Source organism: Anomalospiza imberbis, chromosome 16 (assembly GCF_031753505.1).
Source record: "Anomalospiza imberbis isolate Cuckoo-Finch-1a 21T00152 chromosome 16, ASM3175350v1, whole genome shotgun sequence".
Lineage (NCBI taxonomy): Eukaryota > Metazoa > Chordata > Aves > Passeriformes > Viduidae > Anomalospiza > Anomalospiza imberbis.
In genome coordinates, this window is record NC_089696.1 from 14904439 (window position 1) to 14925095 (window position 20657).

Here is a 20657-nt window from a genome sequence, read left to right on the forward strand (position 1 = left end):
CACGCATGGAGCAGAGGGAATATTCCTCTTCCTTTCTGATCCAACCCCAAAAAATCAGGTAATTCTGGATGCACCCTCTGAGTTTGCCAGCAGGAATTCCGAGTGTGATCCCTGCAGGTGCAGATTTTGGATTGCACAAAACACGGATCCATGGAGAGATCAACTCGCAGAGATGGGAGCTTTGTAGAGCCACCAAAAAAAGGGGAAAATGGGAAAAACTCCTAAAAATGCTCCAATCCCAGGAACTCTTGCATTCCAGAGATTTCTCCTTTCAGTTTTCCAATACAGCCAGAGCAAATTCCAAGCAAATTCCAGGTGGGAGTTTGACAATGACAAAAGAACTGCTTGGGATTCCGAATTCCCAACGGCTCCTAATTCCAGCTGGAAGCTGTTCCGGGAGCTTGGAGCTGCAGAAATCCTGGGATGCTGCCACTGTTTAGATTGGAGCCCTGCTGGGAGGTTTCTCCTGGAAAAGCCCCATATATGGATGACCCAGGGAGAACAAAAGGCAAGGAAGGAGCAGGATTTGGGATTCCTCAGGCAGGGAATGGGGCTGGATGTGTCCCCCAGCTCCCTCCACACCATTCCCAGCATTAACAGCTTCTCCCTCCTCCCAGATCCCAATAAAGCTGCTGAAATTCCAAAGTTTTCTACATTTCCCCTTGATCCCAGGATCCATAAATAGCCCTGGCATTTGCAGTGGCACATCCTGCCTGTGGAAATTGGATTGCAAAGGAAAATTGGCCGGTGTCCTTGTTGAATTCCCGTTGTTATCCATCTTTTCCGATGTTCTCCCTCCAAACCCCATCGGAACTCCATCTGGAGAAGCGGAGTGAAGTCATTAGGAAAGATTTCCTGACAAACCTCGGGAACACCGAAGGGTTCCGGGCATTTTTCCCCTTCCATTGGATAAGCCCTGACATCTCCATGCTCTTCCCAAACTTTTTCTTGGAGCCAATCCTGCTCCTTCCCTGCCCAGCACAGGGAAAGGCCAAGGTTTGTGTGGAATCACATGGTTTTATCCAGGATGTATCAGATTTTGGAGGAATTTTGCTCAAAGAGAGAAAAATTTAAATATTCCCAGAGTTGTTTTACCTTTAAAAGCTTCCTCCCCCCAGAAAAAAAGGATGGCTTTAAACTGGAAGAGAGGAGGTTTCAATGGATTTGGGAAGGAATTCCCAGCTGGGAGGGTGGGGAGGGGATGGGATGGAATTCCCAGAGAAGCTCTGGCTGCCCCTGGATCCCTGTAAGTGTCATTAGTGTGGTCACTGTCCCTGTGCCAAGCCAAATCCATGGATTTCTTATTTTCCTTGCCCCAACATCAGCCTTTCCTGCTTAACACAGGGAGGATGGAGCATCCAATCATGTAAGTCCAGGAAAAAAGGAAAGACACCAAAATTGCAAAATCTGATGAGGAAATTGAGATTAAAAATAAATAATGATGGATTTTCCCATTAAATACCTGGATATAAAAGGCTTTGGGGAGTCCAGATCCACATCTGGGAAGGGCTGGAAGCTGCCTGGGATGTTTGGAGGCAGCGCTGGCATGTGGGATGAGTGACATTGGATTGGGAACAGGGAATGGCATCAAATGATCCCAACGATTTATTGGGGATCAGTGAGGCTGCACAGATTGAACAGGACTGCCACATTCCCATGGAACTGCAAATGGATCAGGAATGCTGGGAACATCCCCTCTAATTTCTCTAAATCCTCTTTCTTCCCTCTGTTTAGCGTGGAAAAGCTGCCTTTTCCAGGAGCCTGACTGGTTCATTCCCTCAAAATTAGCGGGAAAGGGAAATTGGAATCCACACAGTTCATGAAAAAAGTTCTCCAGGATGGAGGGGATGGAGCCAGGAAGCTTCACTGACTCTCTTGATTTTTCAGGAATTTGAATTTTTGATCCTTGGCCAAGGATGTTGGGAGCAGGGAGCAATTCCCGGATTTATTTGGAATTCAAGTGAAGTCAAGGGGAAAGGACAAATTCAAGCAAAATATTCCTCACATTCCATTCTGCATTTCCAGCCTGGTTTTTAATTCCAAATCCCAAAAAAACCAAAAAAGCTTTAAAGCCCCTCCCACTCGGAATGCAATTGCCCAGGGTTAAAAAAAAAAAAAAAGAGGGATTAGAGCCGGAGGCACACGGATATGGATTATTCCATCCTTTGGCAAATGGAAAATAAATCATCCCATTGGAGCCAGAGCCACAAGGGCGAGGGAGGGGGCAGAAAAATGGGAATGATCCTAAAAGGATTCATTCCAGAGCATCCTTGGGACGGCATGGATGAGCTTCCCGCAGAACCCAGTGCTCCTAGAAAAAAGTGGAATTAAAGGGAAAAAAAAAAAAAAAAAAGGGAACAACCATCAAATTAAATGGAAAAATCCAACAATGGATAATTAGCAGATGGAAAAGCAAAGCTGCAATTTAGGTGTCTCCAAAGGGAAATCCCAACGAGTGGCTCCGCGGATTTATTTTCCCTTTTTCCTTTGATCTCGCTGGCTGGGAGGAGAATTCCTACAAAACTGGAGCAACCCAGAGCAGGAAAAACCCGAGCGGAGACGCTCAGAGTCTCCCCCTCTCCTGACCCCTCTTCCCGCCCCCAGGACTCATTAAACAGGGAAAATCCCGCGGGATCCAAAGGTTCTGGCAGTGAGCACACAGAGATGTTTTCCAGAGCAAATGTTGGGCCATAAATAATGGATCAGGAACGGGGCCGGAATGAATGGATTTATCCCCTCCGGAGCTCCGGAGTCAGAGGAGGCTGGGATTTCAGTGGATTCCAAGTAATCCAAGATTTTTCAGGAATAACCTTATTTTCGAGTCTTTTGTTTTTCAGGCTAACTTGTGAAGTCGGGTGTCTATTCCCAAAAATTCCACATGATCCTATTTCCCCCAAGATTCCAACATCCAGGCTGGCAGCTCTGGGAGCTGTGGGACAATTGAGGAATGTGGGAACAGCCCCCAAATCCAGCTCCAAAATCATCTCCGTGGAAATCAGTGCTGCACCATTCCTGGATGTATTTCCAGAGCTTTTCCCATTTTTCCCAGCAATGCAAGAGGAATCCTGTCCTTGGATTTTCAACACAGCCACAGCTCATCCTGGGATGTCAAACCCTTGGGACACTGAGCCAAGGGTTTCCTTGGAATGAGCAAACCCAGGGATTTCTGGGATTTGGCCTGATCCAGGCTGCACTGAAGGCTTTGGATCTTTGTCAGGATTTTGCCCGGGGTCCTTTTCCCAATGTCCAATCCATTCCTATGGAATGTGGACAGACCTGCCACCAACCCTTTGAGGTGAGATCCAGCCCGGTGTCCATGACTTCCTCTGGAATGATTTCTTTCTTCATGAACCAAAATTCCATCCCAACCTGAAATCCTGATTATTCCAGTGGGGAGGAGAAAGGATGGGAGAGAGGGAAGTGGTTTTCCAGGAAAATCCCGGATCCAGCAGACTTTGAGCCACCGTCATTCTGCCACTGGAATTTCACTGACCAGAAGCTCATGGATCCCATGGATCCCACGCCGTGTCCCATGTCACAAATCCAACTTGGATTCAAGGGCATTCCCAGCTGGAATCTGCTGGAATGAGGTGTTTGGATAAGGGAGGAGATGCCTCCTGTTTGCTTCCACTGATTTCCCAGCTTTCCCTGTCATTCCCACTTCTCCCTGTGACCTTCCGTGGAGGACAGGCACGGATACAAGAAGAGCTCCCTAAATTCCATTAACTTCCCAAAAATCCCTCTGCCTTTCAATCCAGGCTGCCTGAATTCCCAAATAATGAAATCTCCCGTCAGGATGATATGATCCAAAGTGACACTGGAGAAAGAAAGGGGGGAGGAAAAATAAGGATTAAAAAGGGAGCCAGGGAGAAATGGGTTGTCCTGGCAACTGGCGATTCCTTCCCAGCATTCCCAGATTATTTCATGGAATGAATGTTTTCTAATTAAATTGGTAAAAGGTGGAATTTAACTGAGGGTGACCACTTAAGCTTTGGTTGGAAAAAATTCGCTCTCCAATAATTGGAATTACTTTTTTACCATGGAAGGATTTAATCACGGCCTAGATTTGCCGGAAAAGCAAGAATTCCATCTTTTTTTAATGGAGCCAATTTATTTTCCCTGTAAACAATCCAAGAGGAAATAGGGAATAAAGCTTAAATCAGCACCTCGGATTAGGAAGGAGCAGCTGTGAACCTCTCCCATGGAATGATCTAATTCCAAGGTAATTATCCCGGATTTCTAACGCTCCGCTAAAATCCCAACATCAGCATTTTCAGGATTGACAGGCTGGGAATTCACGCCAAGGAGCCAAGTGGGAACCTGCAGTGCTGCCCAGCTTCTCCTCCAAGGTCAAGGATGCCAGAACATCCTTGGAAAAGCTGCCAGAATCCATAAATCTCCCTAAAATCCAACCTTTCATCTCCAGGCACCACTGGGAATCCGGCACGGAATGGACACGGAAAATGGCAAGACCACACCGGCTAGGAGCGGGGTTCCAGGAATAATTCTGGGAAAAGGAAGAGCAAGAAGCACTAGATTGGGTTCTAAATCCCTAAAAATCTTCCTGCTATTGGAATGGTGCTGATCCTCCTGGGATTCCAGGGTGGATCAAGCTGGACCCTCTGGAAAAGCTGGAAAAGTGTTTGAACTCCAGGACCTCTGGGTTAAACAGGCTAAATGAAGATCCAATCATTCCAGGCTCCCTAGCAAAGCCATCATTCCCGGGAAGCCTTTGGAAAACAAGGAATCCACCAGAGATGGCCACGGGACAGGAAAACTTTGGATAATGACTCCGAGTGACCATCCCTGGATTGAAAGAGAAACAAACCCAGTTTTCCTTGGAAAAGCAGTTCCTCGGAGTGCTGCTCATCCAAAGAAATCCATTTGGATCCAAATCCATTTGGATTGGGAAGAGGGAAGAGCTCAGGCTGGGAGGAAGGAATTTGATGGAATCTTTATCATCCAAAGGTGATGGAAAGCCAACACAGAAAGGGAATGGGAATTTTTTAAAGGAATGAGCAGTTCCCCCTGTGCCTTGTAATCCTGGCACAAAATTCCCACTTTTCACAGGTTTATCTCCCAAAATTCCAATGTCATTAACTTGTGCCTCATTAACTTGACACAAAATTCCCACTTTTCCCAGGTTTTTCTCCCAAAATTCCAAGGTCAAGGGGATCCCCTCATGCCTCATTATCCCACACCACAAAATTCCCACTTTTCCTGGGTTTTTCTCCCAGAATTCCAACTTAAAGGGGAGCGTGAGGAAGAGGAGGCAGCAAAGAGCACATGGGAAGTGAGGGTTGAATTTGGGATGAAAAACTCCCAAAAAAAGACAGGATCAAGTTGGGAATTTTTACTCCAAGCATTCCAAAAAAACTCTCTGGAATAGCAGGAATTTTCTTTCCCACTAAAAATTCCTGGGATGATGGAAAAAAGAGCTTTTTTGTGCCCTTCCAAGGCAGTGGCCGGGAGGGATCAGCGCCATCCGTTGCCATGGGAATGATATTCCCAGGAAACGTGGCTGGAGGTGGAGAGGAAACCCCAGAGATCCATTAGCAACAGGTTGCCATGGCAACGGCTCCAAGCTCATTAATTCCTCCTTTCCTTCCCCCCATCCCAAAAAAAACCAAACCCAAAACAACTTTTCCTGGGCGTGGGGTGGAAAATCCTGTGGGAATTTCACCGGGAATGTGCATGGATGAAGGAACAGCACCGAAATTCCCACTCGTGTCCCCAAATCGCCTTTTCCAATTGGGATTTCAAATAAAATGAGGATTTTAGGGATAATTCCCTTTTTTTTTTGTGGCCTGAGAGCTGCTCTCAAAGGAAAAAATGAGATTTTGCCATGAAAACTGAGGAAAGGCAAAAAATTCCATGGTTTTCTTCCTTCTCTGCTCCCTCATGTCCTGCCAAGTCCCAATTCCTCGGATAAATTTATTCTCCCTGGATTCAAACTGGGAATTCCCTCCTCATCCTAAAAAAAAGCTGGGTTGGGTTCCAAGAGGAACAGGACATGAAAAAGATGGGAAAAGGGAGATGAAGGAGGATGAGATCCAAACTCTGGTTTGGAATTCCCTCCTGGCTTTCCCAGGAAACACAAAGCGCTCCTGGAAAATCCCCTGGCTGGATCTTTTCCAGCACTTCCAGGAAATCCCGTTATCCTGTGGATATCCAAGCTCAGGTGAGAGAGGAATGGTGGGAATCTCACTTGGAAAAGACAGGGAAGGAAATAGACTTTTGAGAAAAATGTGGGAAATTCGCTGCTCTAACAGCAAAATTCCTGGGAATGAGGGAAGAATTGGAGCAGAATTCTGCTGGGAGCTGCTAAAGGGAAATTCCCTGGAAATTCCACACTCTGGAATCAGGCAACACAGGGGATATTAAAATATTCCCATTTTTTCAGTCCAGTTGAACTTTTCTCCATCGTCACCTCCTGTTCCCAACTGGAATTGAAGGGACAACAACGCTTGATCCCTCAATTACAAAATTCCTGGGAAATTCTGTCCCTTTCATACTTTTCTACCTCTTTCAATCCCCAAAATTCCAGGCAGGAATCAATCCATGGAATTTGTGCTGAGCTTAGCTGGAAAAGAGCCTTTTCCTCACTTTCTTTTCCTCCTGTTCCACACGTTTTTCCTCCAAAGTAAATCTTTGGAATTCCAAAACCTTTCCCAAATCAGAGCTAAGCCCAACCCCACTCCTAGGATTTTCCCTACACAATTCAAGGAATTAGGCTGTGCTTGGAATATGAACTGTTCCAGAGGAGTTTTATAACAATTGGGATTTCTCTTTGAGCCTGGTCTGGGACACTGGGAATGCTCTGGGAATCCAGGAATGCTCTGGGATAAAAGGGATGCTCCAGAACACCGGGAAGGAAGGTGGAAAATGCTCAGATCCCAAGCACCGATCCCAAAAAGCACTGCTAGAAAATCTGGGATACCTGGATCAGATCCAAAGGATTTATGTCTAACAGTGACACTTGAGGGAATATTCCAGGATCCCTGTTCCAAAGGCTGTGAGGAGCTGCTGGCTCTGGCCTGGGCCACCAGTTTGTGAACTGGGATAGAGCAACTCCAACCATTCCAAAGGGAATCCAGCCCGGCCCCTTTGGTGGGAATTCTGTCATTCCTGCCATTGTCCCAAACTTGTCCAGCCCTCTGCAAACATCATCTGGAAATTCATGGACTTGCCAGGATATAAATCCAAGCATTGAGGTCATCCCAGATAATTCCACATTTATCCAAGTTTCTTCCAACCTGGGGAGATCCCATTCCTGGCAATATTTATGGACTGGTGAGAACTTCCATGGAAAAACCAAGTTTTTCCCAACATCCAGTCTAAAGGAGCTTGGGACAGGCTCCCGGTGAAAAGATTGAGCTTTTGGCTTCCCAACCCTCTGGAAAGGGCAGCACATCCGAGAATTCCAGAAAACCAACCCCACGGGATGCGCAGCCAGATCAAGCTCATCCCTCTTGGCAGCCCCAGCCCTGGAGCCTTTTTAGGGATTCTGGTCCAGCATTCCCAGGCAGACAGAATCCCAGGGATGTCTGGAGCAGCAGGAATTGTTGGCACTGGAGCCTCCAGGAGCCATTGGAATGTGCAGAAGTCCTGGAGAACATCCAGCAGGAGCTGGGATCAGGACACGCTGCCGGGCCAAGAGCATTCCCTGATGGTTCCCTGAATCCTGAGACTCCCTGATTCCTGAGTTTCCCTGTTCCTGAATCTCCCTGCTCCCAGCTCCCTAATTCTTGAATCTCCCTGTTCCTGGGTCTCGGGAAAGGCAGGGTTAAGCCTGGCTTAAACTCGGGCCTAAGGTGACTCCAGCAGGGATGATCCTGCCTTGTTTGCCCTCAGCTCTGTCCCAAGGGAAGCTGGAGATGGATTTGGGATCCCTGGCAGGTTGGGATTTGGGATTAAACAGCTCCATCTCACCTGAGCTGCCAGGCCTTGGAATGAGCCCTTTCCCAATCTCAAAGAATTCCCACTTGTGGCACCAAATCCCACATTTTGCTTTGTCTCCCGTCCTTCCCTCCCTGTCATTCCCAATAAAGGACGTGCCAGTTCCTCCTTCTCTCCATATCCTCGGAGACAGGAGCAGAAATCCATGGAAACACCTGTGTTCTGATCCCAAATCTCCCAGGAATTCCTGGGACAGCAGGAAAATCCAGACAAACCCGCAGAGAGGATCAGAGAGTTTGGGTACAATGAGCTCCACACGAATCCCACGGGATGCTCTTCCCAAAACATCCCTGTCTGTCACATCCATCCAATGTCCTCCATCCCTTGGGAATGGGGCTGATATCCCAAAAACCCACACTGCAACTCCTGCTTCCAGCAAGATCTCCCAGGATTTTTAATATCCAGGCAAATCCTCCCTGCTGGGATGGAGGGAAGGGATTGGGAGCAGAGACCCTGCTGGAATTCCTGCCTGGAATAGCTGCACACACAGAGCCATCCCATTCCTCTGGCATTCCAGGGAAAAACAACCAAATACTGGGAGCATTGTGAGCTCACACAATTCCCATCTGTCCATGGAAAGAGGGAAAATGAGATCCCAGAACCGAGCATTTCATCCGCTGCCAAATCCCTGCTCCTGCTGCAATGCCCAGACCGGATTTTTATCTGGGAAAAAAAGGGAAAATTGTCTTTTCCAGCTGCTTTTTGTCAAAGTTTCGCAGACCACTCAAGAGTGACCATTCCCGGATTTCCAGGGAGGTCGGGAAGAGCCCTGGACACGGAGCTCATCACCCTCTAATTCCCTTCCCGTGCTGCTTCAGGAAAAGGATAGGAAGTTCTGGAATTAACTCCTAGGTGAGATAATGAAATAACCCAGGAGTAACTTCCTTCATATCCCAAGCAGCAAAATATTCCCTCTAAAGTGTATTTTCCTTAAAATCCCAAGGATTTAGGGATTGGGGATTTAGGGATTTGCCCCAAGTAGCAGCTGCTGCCTTGAGAATTAAGAGCAAAATCTGAGTTTCCAACATCTGTGTAAATATTCGGAAAATATTCCTCACATGAGGAATTCCAGCCTTGGAACACTGCGCAGGCACTCCAGGGGATGGAATTCCGAGGGATTAAAGGAAAACACACCTGGATGGCTTTGGATGGGCATCCCTGGGATTCCTCCTGAATTTTCAGCAGCCCGAGGAGAGCCCAGACAGGGAACCAGTGGGGAAATCCAGGGAAAACTCTGAATGGGCAGCAGGAATTCTTGGCTGCAGCAGGGATTGGGAAACAAATCCCAAATCCATGCAAAAATGGGGAGAAAATCCCAATTCCCAGTTTACTGACTGCAAACAAGAGCGATCCCTGTTGTCCCAATGGAATTATTCCACTTGGAGCTTGGAAAAGTCAGGGATCCAAAGGGATCAGCCCGAGTGCCCAAACACAAAGCCAAGGGAAAGGTGAGTTTAAATCAATCTAATCCCATTTTTCCATTAAAGAAATCCCCAAAACCAGCAAAACACCCCAGAGAAGCTGAATGGTCATTCAGGAAATATCCATGGAAAATTTGGGATCCTGCTGCCCCAGATCCAACCCTAGGGATGAGCGGGAGCCTGCGATCTGCTGCATTCCCAGTTCAACTCCTGGGATACATTGGTCCACAGTTCCAAGGAATTTGCCATCCTGAAATGCTGGAAAACACACCTGGACTCAATCCACAACCCAGAATTCCAAACCAAACTCCAAACTTGAATGGGATTTGTTGATTCCAGCAAATTTGAGGGGAGGAACTGAAGGCAACTGGAAAAGCCAAGTGGAGTCTGTGATTTCCATGGATCCATGCATCCAAAAATACCATGGAAAATGGGAATCAGCCTGCCCTGAAATTAGTCTGGAATAGGGAATAAATTGAGGATATTTCCCAGAGATTATGAGGAATCTTCAGGAAAATCCAATGAGATGCACTGGAGGGGATTTTCCAGGGAATATCCAGCCCAGGAAAATCTGTCACTTAAATCAGGAGCAGTCCCAAAACCACCCTGGAATCACTGAATTCCTATTTTCTGTGAGAAACCCTGGATTTGGGGATGCAGAGATGGATAATGCTGGAATCCATTGGCAATAAAACATGGATTAGGATAAAGGGATCCTAGAAAAGCCAGGCTTGGAAGCAGATTCCCAGTGCTGTGCCTCCCATCCCTCCATCCCATTTTTCCCAGTTTTCCAAAGGGAAAGCCCCTTGGAGATGTCCCGGGATGGATTCCAAGCTTTCCTCCACATTAGAGCCCATCCAGGGTCACATCCATGACCCAAAAATCCAGGAGGTGCTTCCAACTCCTCCCAAGGACATCCAGGGATTCACCCTTTCCTTGCTAATCCCAAATATTCAAGGAAACCCCATTTGACTTTCCATGGATCCACTCGGGAAAAGCCATGGAATGACCCTGAGGGGTGGCAAATCCCAGATCCCCGTGGGAACAGCACAAAATGCCACCCACGGCCCTCCAGAAATAAACAGACGTAGGAGATCCAATCCGAAGGAAAATAAATAACTTTGCTCCCAATTTTATGTGGATTAAAAAAAAAAGGGGGAAATTCAAAGCCCAGCAGGGAAACAGAGGGAAAATCCAACTGGATTTGAGGGAAAATCCCATTTGGATAAGGACTTGTATCCCAAAAAATGATGTTTGGGTTGTTTGTGTGTTGTGATCCGTGATTTTGGGGTGAGAATTGGGATTGGAGGTGACCCTGGAGCTCAGGAAGAGATTCCTGAGCTCATAAAATCCAGGAATAAATCCAGGGAATGCCACTGCACAGCAGAAGTGACATCAGAGTGACCCTGCTCGGATTAATTGAATTAACACATTCCTAATTAGTGCTCCCACCCCCCAAAATCAGCACTTTTCCTCAAGAATTCTCAACTGGAATACATTATTAACCCAAATCTCTGGAAGCAGAGGGGGAGGCAGAGCAGGATCCATTCCAGGATCATTTTCCCAGGTTGTTCTTGGCATTCCCGAAGGCTGAAACCCCCAAGTGCAGCTCCTCCATCTGCCCCATCCCCCTTTTCCCACTGATGCCTCCGGCTGGGAATGTTTCCCGGGAACGGTCCCGGCTCCGTAAACTGATCCCGCCCCACCTGTCCCCTCCAGAACCCGGCTCCAGCTTTTTTTAGCCATTCCAAAGCCTCCCAGTGACCCCTTCCTGCTTAAGCTCCATACAAATCACGTTTTTTGGGAAGATTCCCACCTGCTCTGGGCCACAGGGCTGGGATAGCTCTGATTCCCAAAAATATCTGGAGTGGCTGGCAGCTCTTGGAAAATCTGGGTGGGAAAGGGAGATCCTCATGGGGTTTATTGGATGGAAGCACAGTTGGAATTTTGGGTGCCTCGTCAGAAGGCAGCTCCATTCCCAGAGTGTCCCATGGGATAAGCCTAAAGGAGCTGCTGGAAATTGGACCCTGGAGTTGGAATTTCACAGGAGGAGAATTCCCAAACCAGCAAGCACAGGGAAAAGAGGGATATGGGAATTGGAGGGCACAGAGCGAGACCTTTCCCTCTTCCCACCAAATCAATCCTAGTGGGAGCAAGGACAACTTCCCTGGAAAAAACAACCAAAAAGCCCCATCCAAGAAGGGCACATCGGGAAGATCTGAGGATTTTGGGAGCATTCCCAATTCCCATCCTTCCTTTACATAAATCCTAAGGAAAACCCAACACTCCTTTTCCTGATTTATGGATTTGTGCTTCGGGAAGGGCAGGAAGAGAATCCAAACCCACACAGCCAGAAATTCCCTCTGTGGGATCTTTTCCCTGTGGAAAATCTCCCAGAAATTCCAGCCCTCACTGCACTGATCCAGCCGTGCTCCTCCTCCAATCCCCTCATCCAGCTGCTTCCCAAGTGTCCCACTCCATGGAATTTTTCCCAAGCTCCCCGTTTCCAGGTGTATCCAACACACCCAGACCCAGATCCTGCTCTGAGGTGGCTCCAAAAATCCTAACCAGCTCTTCCTGAAAAATTTAATCCAAGGATTTGATTTTGGAGACTGGGAAAACAGGAATAAATCCCAGCAAGGAACTCATCCCTCCTGCTGCCATCCAAGCACACCAGCACTGAAATCCTGGGATTTCTATGGAATTCCTGCTTGGCTGTTCACAATCCAGCCCCATTTCCAGCTGATATTTTGTCAGATGGGGAAGTTTGGGAAAGGCAGGTGCTCTGCTGGGAATTCCCAACAGGAAAATCCAAGCCCAGCCCTAGCACACCTGAACCCTCTCCCAAAACACCTGCCTTGGAATTCTCCTCCTGCCAGAGGAGATTTTGGGAATGCCAAACCCAGAGACTCCCCCAAAGCCAAAGGAAACGACTTTTCCTCCCACAGACTCCCAAAGTTTTCCATCACAAGCACCTGGATTAGGGAATAAATCCATCCTGACTCACTCCTGCCTGTGACAACACAGTGCCCTCCCCAAGGCCAGCTCCATCCCACTTTTCTTACGGAATCATTATTCCCAATTGCAGTTGCCCCAGATCCCTTTTTTCCAGCATCCAGGCTCTCAGGAATGCTGGAATGAGCACCCAGGAGGGCACTGGCGATGTTAGGCCTGGCTTAACCAGCAAGGAGCACTTTAGGAAGAGGAATTTAAGCCCAGATTTGCTGCAAGCAGAGACTTCACCCAACGAGAGCAGAGCCAAGAAATCAGCTGGGGCCAAGGAACTCCATTTTCCAGAGAAAAGAATTTGGGAAAGGGATTTTTCCTGACTAAATCCAACCCTTAATGAATCCCTGAGTGTTTTTAGGAATCGCTACAGGACCAAAGTTGGTCAACATTTTGTGCAAAACAAAAGGAGCCCCAAATCCATGGGATTTTCCCTCCAAATATTCCTGCAGCTCCCAACCCAGGGGCAGCATTCCGGGAGGAATGTGCAATTCCTGCTGGGCCGGCTGCTGGGGAGAACCAGGGTTTTGTGTGGGGAGCTGAGGCAGATCAATAATCAGCTTATTAATAAATAATGGGGCTAATAAATTAATAAATAACGGGGAGAGAGGCAGGCAGGGATGGGGGGCAGGGAAAAGCAGGAATTCTCCACACAATGCCTGTGCTAAAAGCTCACTTCCCAAAGATTCTGGGCACAAACTGACAACTCTCTCGCACCCAGCATTCCGAGGAAAATTCCATCTCCTGGATGTCACGAGCCAGAGGAAAACGCTGCTGGATGATTATTTAACATTCCTAAACCCGGGAAAGGACACCGGCAACGGTGGAGATTTAAGGGATTCACTGTTCCCTTCCTTCCCTGCAAGTTGCAGCAGAACAAAAGCGGAGGGGACTTTTCGGGAATGTGCCTTTCCCAAAGCAACTCCAGCTCCATTTCTCCCGGTCGGGAAAGCTCCCGTGCACTCGCGGCTCTTATATAAACAGCGGAGGGGCTGATCCCCCCCGGCATCCCAATAACATCAAGGTCGCCTTTGGAATTGCGAGGATTCCCATCCCAGCGAGCCGCGAGTGGAGTTGAGGGATTTTTCCCGCTGGGAATTTCGGGGGGCCGCGGCTCCGCACCCACCGAGCGGCTCCGTCCTGCCCGTCCCGGACACTCGCACGGAGCCGCTGCGGGACCTTGGCGTGTCCCCAGCACGGGGGACACGGGGGACACGCTCCCTGCGTGTCCCGCTGCCACAAATCCCCCTTGTCCCCCTCTCCGAGCTGGCACTGGGGACACACCGAGGACACGCCGGTGGCTCCGTGGCATCCCCGGGCGCTGCCGGCAGCGGGGACGCGCAGCTCCGCCGGGATGCTCCGGCCACGGGGAGGGTCCCGGGGGTGTCGCGGTGTCCCGGGGGGTGTCCCGAGGGAAAGGATATGGGTTACAGACCAGCCTGAGGCACCAGCTGCGCGGGCGGGTGGTTTGCTTGAGGCAGAAGAAGGCGGTGGGTGCCAGCGCCGGGTAAGGCACCTGCTCCTCCTCCTCGGAGCCCAGCTCGGCGGGCGGCTCTCGGCCGGGGGAGCCGCTGCTGGAGCCGGAGCCGCTGCCGGAGCCGCTGCCGGCATCCTCGGGCGGCTGCTCGGCGGGGCGGCGCGGCGCTGGCAGCGCCGTGATGGGCACCCGCACCTCGGCCGGGCGCGGCGGCTCGCGGCTCTCGCCGGCGCTCATGGTCGCGGCCAGCGGCACCTGCGGGGCGAGGGCAGCGGGTCAGGGCCGGGCCCCCTCCCCCGCGGCTCCCGGGGATGCTCCGCCGGGTCCCGGCGCTCCAGCCACAACAAAGGCGGGCGGGGGGAGGTCGAGCCTCCGCCCGGGCGCGGCCGCTCCCGCCCCCCACGGCGAGCTGGGGGTGCCCCCCACCCTTCGGGGACCCCCTGGAGGAGCCTTCTGGCGTGTGATTTTGGGGGATGGCGGATTCTTGGGGGGTGTCCTACCTTAGTTGGGCGGAGCGCGGTGTCCCCAGGGGCATAGCCGTGCCTTGCAGCTCACATGGGACCGGCGACAATCGCGGCTCCGGGGGGTGGCCGAGCCCCCCCCAGGCACGGTGACACCCCCAAAATCCAGCGGGGGGAAGGGAGGGGTTGGGGCTCGGCGTGCGGCGCCCGCCCGCGGGGATGGAGGATGGAGGAAGGCTGGGGAGAGGAGGAGGAGGAGGAAGAGCAGGAGGAGGAGGAAGAGGAGGTGGCGGGGGCCCTTCCCGAGCCTCTCCCGACGGTAAATCCCAAGGAGCGAGGAGGAGGCAGCTCCGCCGAGCTTCGCCCGTGCCCAACAGGAAACTTCGGATTTACCGGGGGAGGAGGGAGAGCGAGGGGAGGGGAGAGCGGGGGCGGCGGGGGCGGGGGCCGGGAGGAGCCGGGGCAGCCCCGCATCGCCCCCTCCCCCGCCTTTGTTCGGGCTCCGCGCGGCGCTGCGGGACGGGAGGGCACCCATGGGTGGGGGGCAACGAGCCGGGGACCCTCCCCAAAGCATCCCCGGGCGGGCGGAGAGGATTTGGAGCGGGCGGTGCGGGTTTGGTTCCGCTCCATCCCGCGAGGGCTGCGCGGCTCCGGCACCTCCAAGGGGGGGAGATCCCAAAAAGGGGGGGGATGCGCCCCTAAAAAGGGAGATGGAGCCCTGAAAGGGGGGATCGCCCCTCCCGGCGCTCCCCCAGCCCCTGGCTGAGCCCAGGTGGGAGGTAGAAGCGGTTTAATAACTAAGCTCGGCTCTAAGCTCGCAGCTCAGCTGTTCCAGGGTTTAACTCCCAAAAAACTCACAGGCATCCCAGGAAACAGCTCAGGGAAAGTCCTCACAGGCTCCAGCCCTTCAACTCCGCTCGGGAAGTTTTATCCCTTTGAATTCCTTGGAATTCCGTGAATTCTCTCAGGTTGGGGGTGCGCGGAAGGGATTGAAATCCGGGAGTGGATGGGTTCCCGTCCCCTGGAATGTTTTCAGGAGTTCATTATCCAGCAGCACATTCCATTTGCAAATGCAGCTCCCGATGTTCTCCCGGTTAATAACTGGGAATTGATTGGGAAGAGAGGTCAGGCGGCTTTCAAAGCACCCAAAGCTGAGCCTAATGGGGCTCCTGAAGAGCTGGGATCTAGCGGCGATTCCAAGGTTTTTATGGGATGTTCCCAGGTTGGGATGAACGGGGTGTGACAATTTTAGTGTGGGATACAAAGGGAAAAACCCTGCCAAGCAGGAGAGAGAGGAATGGAAAAGACCTCGAGGATGGAATGCAAGCATTCCCAAAAATTCATCAGGGTGATCCAACCTGTCTGCAGGGCTGCTTGCGGGAATGCCACGGGGGTAGGAGGGATATGGGATGAAGGATTGGGATGAGGCACACGGGAAAACCCAAAGGGAATCACCAGGATCTTCCAGTTGAATTCTGCTTGAATTCCTTCCCTGGGGTTGAATTCCCTCTTTTCCTGCCCTTCCTGCTGATGTTTTCCATGAAAACCGGGGTGAGTTTGTGGGAATTCTGAAGGATTTGGGGTTTCCAGCTCACCTGGGGGTCTCAGTCCCATTGTTTCCCAAGCTTTTGGGATTCCTGACTCTGGGAAAGAGAATTCCAGAATGGTGAGGAGGATCCTTGCTCCGGCCACATCCCTGGAATTGTTCAAGGATGGGGCTTGCAGCATCCTGGAATAGTGGAAGGTGTCCGGGTGGAAAAAAAACAACTTTAACTAATTCCAACCCAATGGAATAAACTCTGGAATAAAGAGAGCAGGATCTGCCCTCCTCCTCCCAATTCCTTGTGGGATCCTCAGGAATTATGGAAAGGAATAAATCCTCATGCCAGGAAAGTGTGGGCTTCTTTCCTCCAGGGATGGATTTGGGGATGGATTCAGCATTCCCAGGAGCATCCTGCTCTCCTGACACCCTGCTGGAAAGTTGGGAATTTTATTGCTTGCCTTTGGGATGGGGTCGAGGCATTGCTTGGCCCCTTCTTCTCCCCATTCCCATTTGACTCCACCTCCTGTTTCCTTCTAAAAGTCTTTTTCCTGAACTGGAGAACTCCGGAGTGGGAAACTCCAGAAGAGCTCCACCAACTCCCAGCCACATCTTCACTCTGGAATTTAGGATTTGTCTGAATTAGCTGGGAGCAAAGTGTGGAATCTCTGATGCAATCCCTATTTTGCATCTTTCCCTTTTTCCTTTCCTTTCCCTTTCCCTTTTCCTTTCCCCCTTGGTGGCACCAAATCCCAAACCCAAGAGAATTGCTGCTAATTCCTGAAATTAATTATCCAGGATGCTGACGGAGAGCTGGATGAGTTGGAGGAGTTCATCCAGCCAGGAATCCACCCAGGAAATGTTGGGATGAATAAATTCTGTATGTTTCAGGAGGAATCATTGAATTTGGGATCTGCAGAGCCTCCCAATCACTTTTCCATCCGAGAAATTGTTCGGCTTTTCCCTTCCAGCCTCAAAGTCAAATCCAAGATCAGGGAGTGCATCCAGAGGGGAATTTGCATCCCTGCTAAAGTTTGGGATGGAGCAAGGAATGTTCCGGCTGAGGATGGATCAGGAAGGACAAACCATATTCCAAAGGTGCCAGGGAACAACAGCCAGGATTTGCTCCTGCTCTGGGAGTCACATCTGGCTCTTTCCATGATTTTTTATGGATCACTCCCGGTTCCTTTAACCGGCTCTGCTGGTTTATTGGGATTTATGGCATTCCCACCCGGCCTGGGAGGGAAGAGCTGGGGATTGATGATCCTTAATCACATCCCAAACTCCTGGAAGTTCTGAGGGATCCAAGATTCGTGGGAAGGAGCATCCAGGGATTTCTGATCCTAAAGTCCAAGCACCTGGAAGTTCTGAGGGATCCTGGATCCCTGGGAAGGAGCAGCCAGGGATTTCTGATCCATAATCACATCCCAAACTCCTGGAAGTTCTGGTGGATCCCAGATCCTATTCCCGACCCTCTCCAACCTCGGGAATGTCGCTTCCTGCCTCCATTTGTCCTCTTGGAGAAGGGGTTCGGGAAGAGCTGGGAGCAGGTTCCCATCTCCATCGATTGTGTGCCCTCTGCTGGCAGCCTCTTTTCCAGGGAAAACCGGGAAAACCCGGCCGGGAAGGATTTGGGGCTGCCCTTCAAATATGGGAAAATCCTTGGATATGATCTGATCCTCACGGGAATTTCCAGGAGCAGGGAATGAGCTCGTGGATTTCCTTTGGAGCCGGTTGGATCCTGAAGGAGCCCCTGAACCCTGGGCTTCCAAATCCCTGGAATTCTCTGCTTCCAAGAGCTCTCAGTATCACCCTGTCCCTGAAATAAATGAGGAAAAAGCAGGGGTTTATGGGTTTTATCCCAGCTGATATCCAAAATCAGTGGGAGAGCCATGGCAGGAATTCTCTGTTTTCCAGAGAAGCTGGGTGGTCCCATCCCTGGAAAAATCCCAGGCCAGGTTGGACAGGATTTGGAGCAACCTGAGATTTGGAATGGGATCAGCTTTATCCCTTTCTCACCCAAACCATTCCCAGGATTTCATGAAACATGGGAAAACCAGGAGATGGAAATTTGAAGGCAACACTGGTGTTTTCCAGGAAATCCATTTTTAAAGGAATTTTGGATATTGGGAATAACCAGAATCAAGCCACCTGCACTTCCTAAATATTCCCTACAAAGTTCCTTCCCTCATCCAAACTTTGCATTCCCAAAATTCAGGTCGGCACCTCCAATTCCCAGAATTCCACTTCCAAGCCGTTATTATTTTTTGGGAAGCTCAGCACTTCTCCAATCAGAATTTTCAGCCCAGAATAAGGTCAGGGAACCTTTGGGCCAGGTTAAAAACTTTGGAAAAGTCGGAGTTTATTCCTGATAATCCTCAGGGATGAGTTCAGGGAGGAATTCACCCCCTTGGGCCAGGGGGGAATAAAGTAATTTAATTTCTCTTTGCTATCTGGGAAATTCCTTGGCCTCCTGGCCTGGATGTTCATTTTTTTGGGATAACAAGGAAGGAATGAAGCTGGAAAAAAGGGAAATCATCTTTTCTACGGATAATTGGGATGAGCTCCTTATCTGGCCTCTAAAAACCTGGAGCAGGAGGGGTCAAACGAGCCCAAATGATTTGGTGATCCCAAAAATGAGGTGAGAGCTCCAGAAGCTCTGTTTTTGGCAGATTATCCTGGGATAGAAATGAGGAGACGCAGCCCCAGCTCTGAGGGCCCCTGGAATTCCTGGTGCAGAGGGGCTGCAGAGCCAGGAATTCCCTCCCAAATCCACAAAAAAACAGGAAAACTGGGAGCCTCCAGCCCACACGGCAATGAAATCACAGCTGATGCCAACTCCAGAAGGCAAAACATTTCCCATTCCAGAACTTTCCCTGAGTGCTCCAGACCCTGAGGGAAGGACACCCTGGAGGATCCGAGCTCATCCCAGCAAATCCAGCTGGAAGATTCTGGAAAATTCCCCCTGGAGCATCTCCCATCCCTGCAGCTCTCACCGGCCTCATCCCTGTGCTGCTCTGGCCTAAAATATTCATGGGAGGCCTCTAAAAGCCTGGCTTAGGCTCTGAAAGCCCGGCTTAGGTATGGCCTGGCTTTGGCTCTAAAGGCCTGGCTTTGTAAAGTCCAGCCTTGTCTCTAAGGGCCCATCTCTAGCTCTAAAAGCCCGGCTTTGTCTCCAAGGGCCTGGGTTCGGCTTTAAAGCCCAGCTTTGTAAAGCTGGGTTTGGCTCTAAAAGCCTGGATAAGAACAAATCTTTGGGAATGATCCAGAGGCTGAAAGGAGCCTCCCCAGAGGGAGTTTTAGCCAGGGAAAAGCAGGATAACGGGGTTCATGTGGGATTGTAAAGGGCAGGAATGAGCTCCCTCCAGGACCTGGGAGGTTCTTCCCAATGCCATCCCACATTCCAAGGACAATTTGGGAAATTTCCTTTTATCTGCTTCGCTCTCCTCTTCCCAATGTCCAGCCCGGCCTCCATCCCAAATTCTGTCAGGAACTGCGTTTTCCGTGATGGGAATGCACAGCTTCCCTAAAATCCCAGCATTCCCAAAGAATCCGTGGCTGCCTCATCTTAGGAATGTCCAAGGCCAGGCTGGATGGAGCTTGGAGCAACCTGGAATTGTGGGATGTTGGGATGGAGCTGGCTGAGCTTTCCATCCCAAACCATTCCCTAATTCTGTGATCCCAAAGGCTCGGGATTGCTCTGCGGAGGGGCTTTCATTCCAGCAGGATTCCCAGGGAAAGCTGGAGCAGCTTCCCAAGATTCCGAGCTCTCCTTGGGGTTCATTCCTGGATTATTTCCCATTTAAAGGGGATTTTTAGGATATTTTGGCTCCAATAAATCAATCTGGTGTACCCCAAAGGAGATAAGGAATAAAAAATTCCCAATCCAGTTTCATCATTACTCCTGGTTTATGGCTAAATCCATGGATTTCTTTTGGAATTCTCTCTGGGGAGAGAATTCCCAAATTTGCCCAGCCCAGTGCTGCCACTGGAGTTTGGGAATAATCCCCAAAATTCCAGATTATTTGACTTTCTGAGGATCAGTTATGGAATATTTTTGTCAATTCCCATTCCCACCCATCCCACCTCATCCCAGAAAACCCCTTCCCGTTTCTCCCACAGTTCCAACCCTTCAGGATCCACAACAGCTCCAAATTGGGAATTTTGCCTTTTTTATTCTTTTTAAATTGGATTTTCCAGCTGCATCTCCTGATTTTCTCTCTTCCATGGGCTTTGCTGCTGGAAGGGAATCCCTGCTCCACTCAGGAATTCCTGAATTCCCACATCGGGGCTGGAATTCTAGTTGTCCATGGCAACTTCTCATTGCTTAAAATTCCCTTTTCCTCCCAGATCCAGCAATTCCATATTTTTCCCAAGAAGAAAATCAGGAATTTATGGATTCTTGACCTCCAGGCTCCTTTTATTCCCTTTTTTCCTTAATTTTATTTCATTTATCCCTTAAAATTCCTTTAGTTTCCAATTAGCTCCTTGTGCCACTGATTATCCCATGGCAAAATGATTCCAACCCTCTGGAATCTTGGAAAATCACCTGGAAGTGTCTGAACTGGGAGCAGCTCCCTGGAATTGTGCTCCACTCCCAAATGTTCCTATTTATCCAAACATTCCATGAAGGAAAAATAAAGGTACTGGAGGGGTTCCCTCAGGATTCCCTCCCTGGGTTTTTCCCGTGTTTTTTTTTTATGGAATGCCGACTTTAAACTCGTGGAGTGTGAAATACTGGCTGGGCGTTTCCATGGGAACCAGCCGGGTTTTCCTGCCGAGGATTCCCGCTG

General features: G+C 50.1%; 1 protein-coding gene across 2 annotated transcripts in view; it reads right to left on the reverse strand.

Annotated features, from left to right (window-relative positions):
- CACNA1H (calcium voltage-gated channel subunit alpha1 H) overlaps nt 1-14727 on the reverse strand; it is a 158122-nt gene extending 143395 nt beyond the window's left edge. Inside the window, exons 1-2 of one of the 2 annotated variants that reach the window (XM_068207249.1) lie at nt 14364-14727; nt 13811-14118 (exon numbers count right to left, since the gene is read on the reverse strand). In XM_068207249.1, the coding sequence (XP_068063350.1) occupies nt 13811-14100 (290 nt within the window). In that variant the 5' untranslated portion in view covers nt 14101-14118; nt 14364-14727. The remainder of the gene's footprint in view (nt 1-13810; nt 14119-14363) is intronic. The other variant, XM_068207250.1, reaches the window with a different exon arrangement.
- Between the last annotated feature and the right edge of the window lie 5930 nt (nt 14728-20657).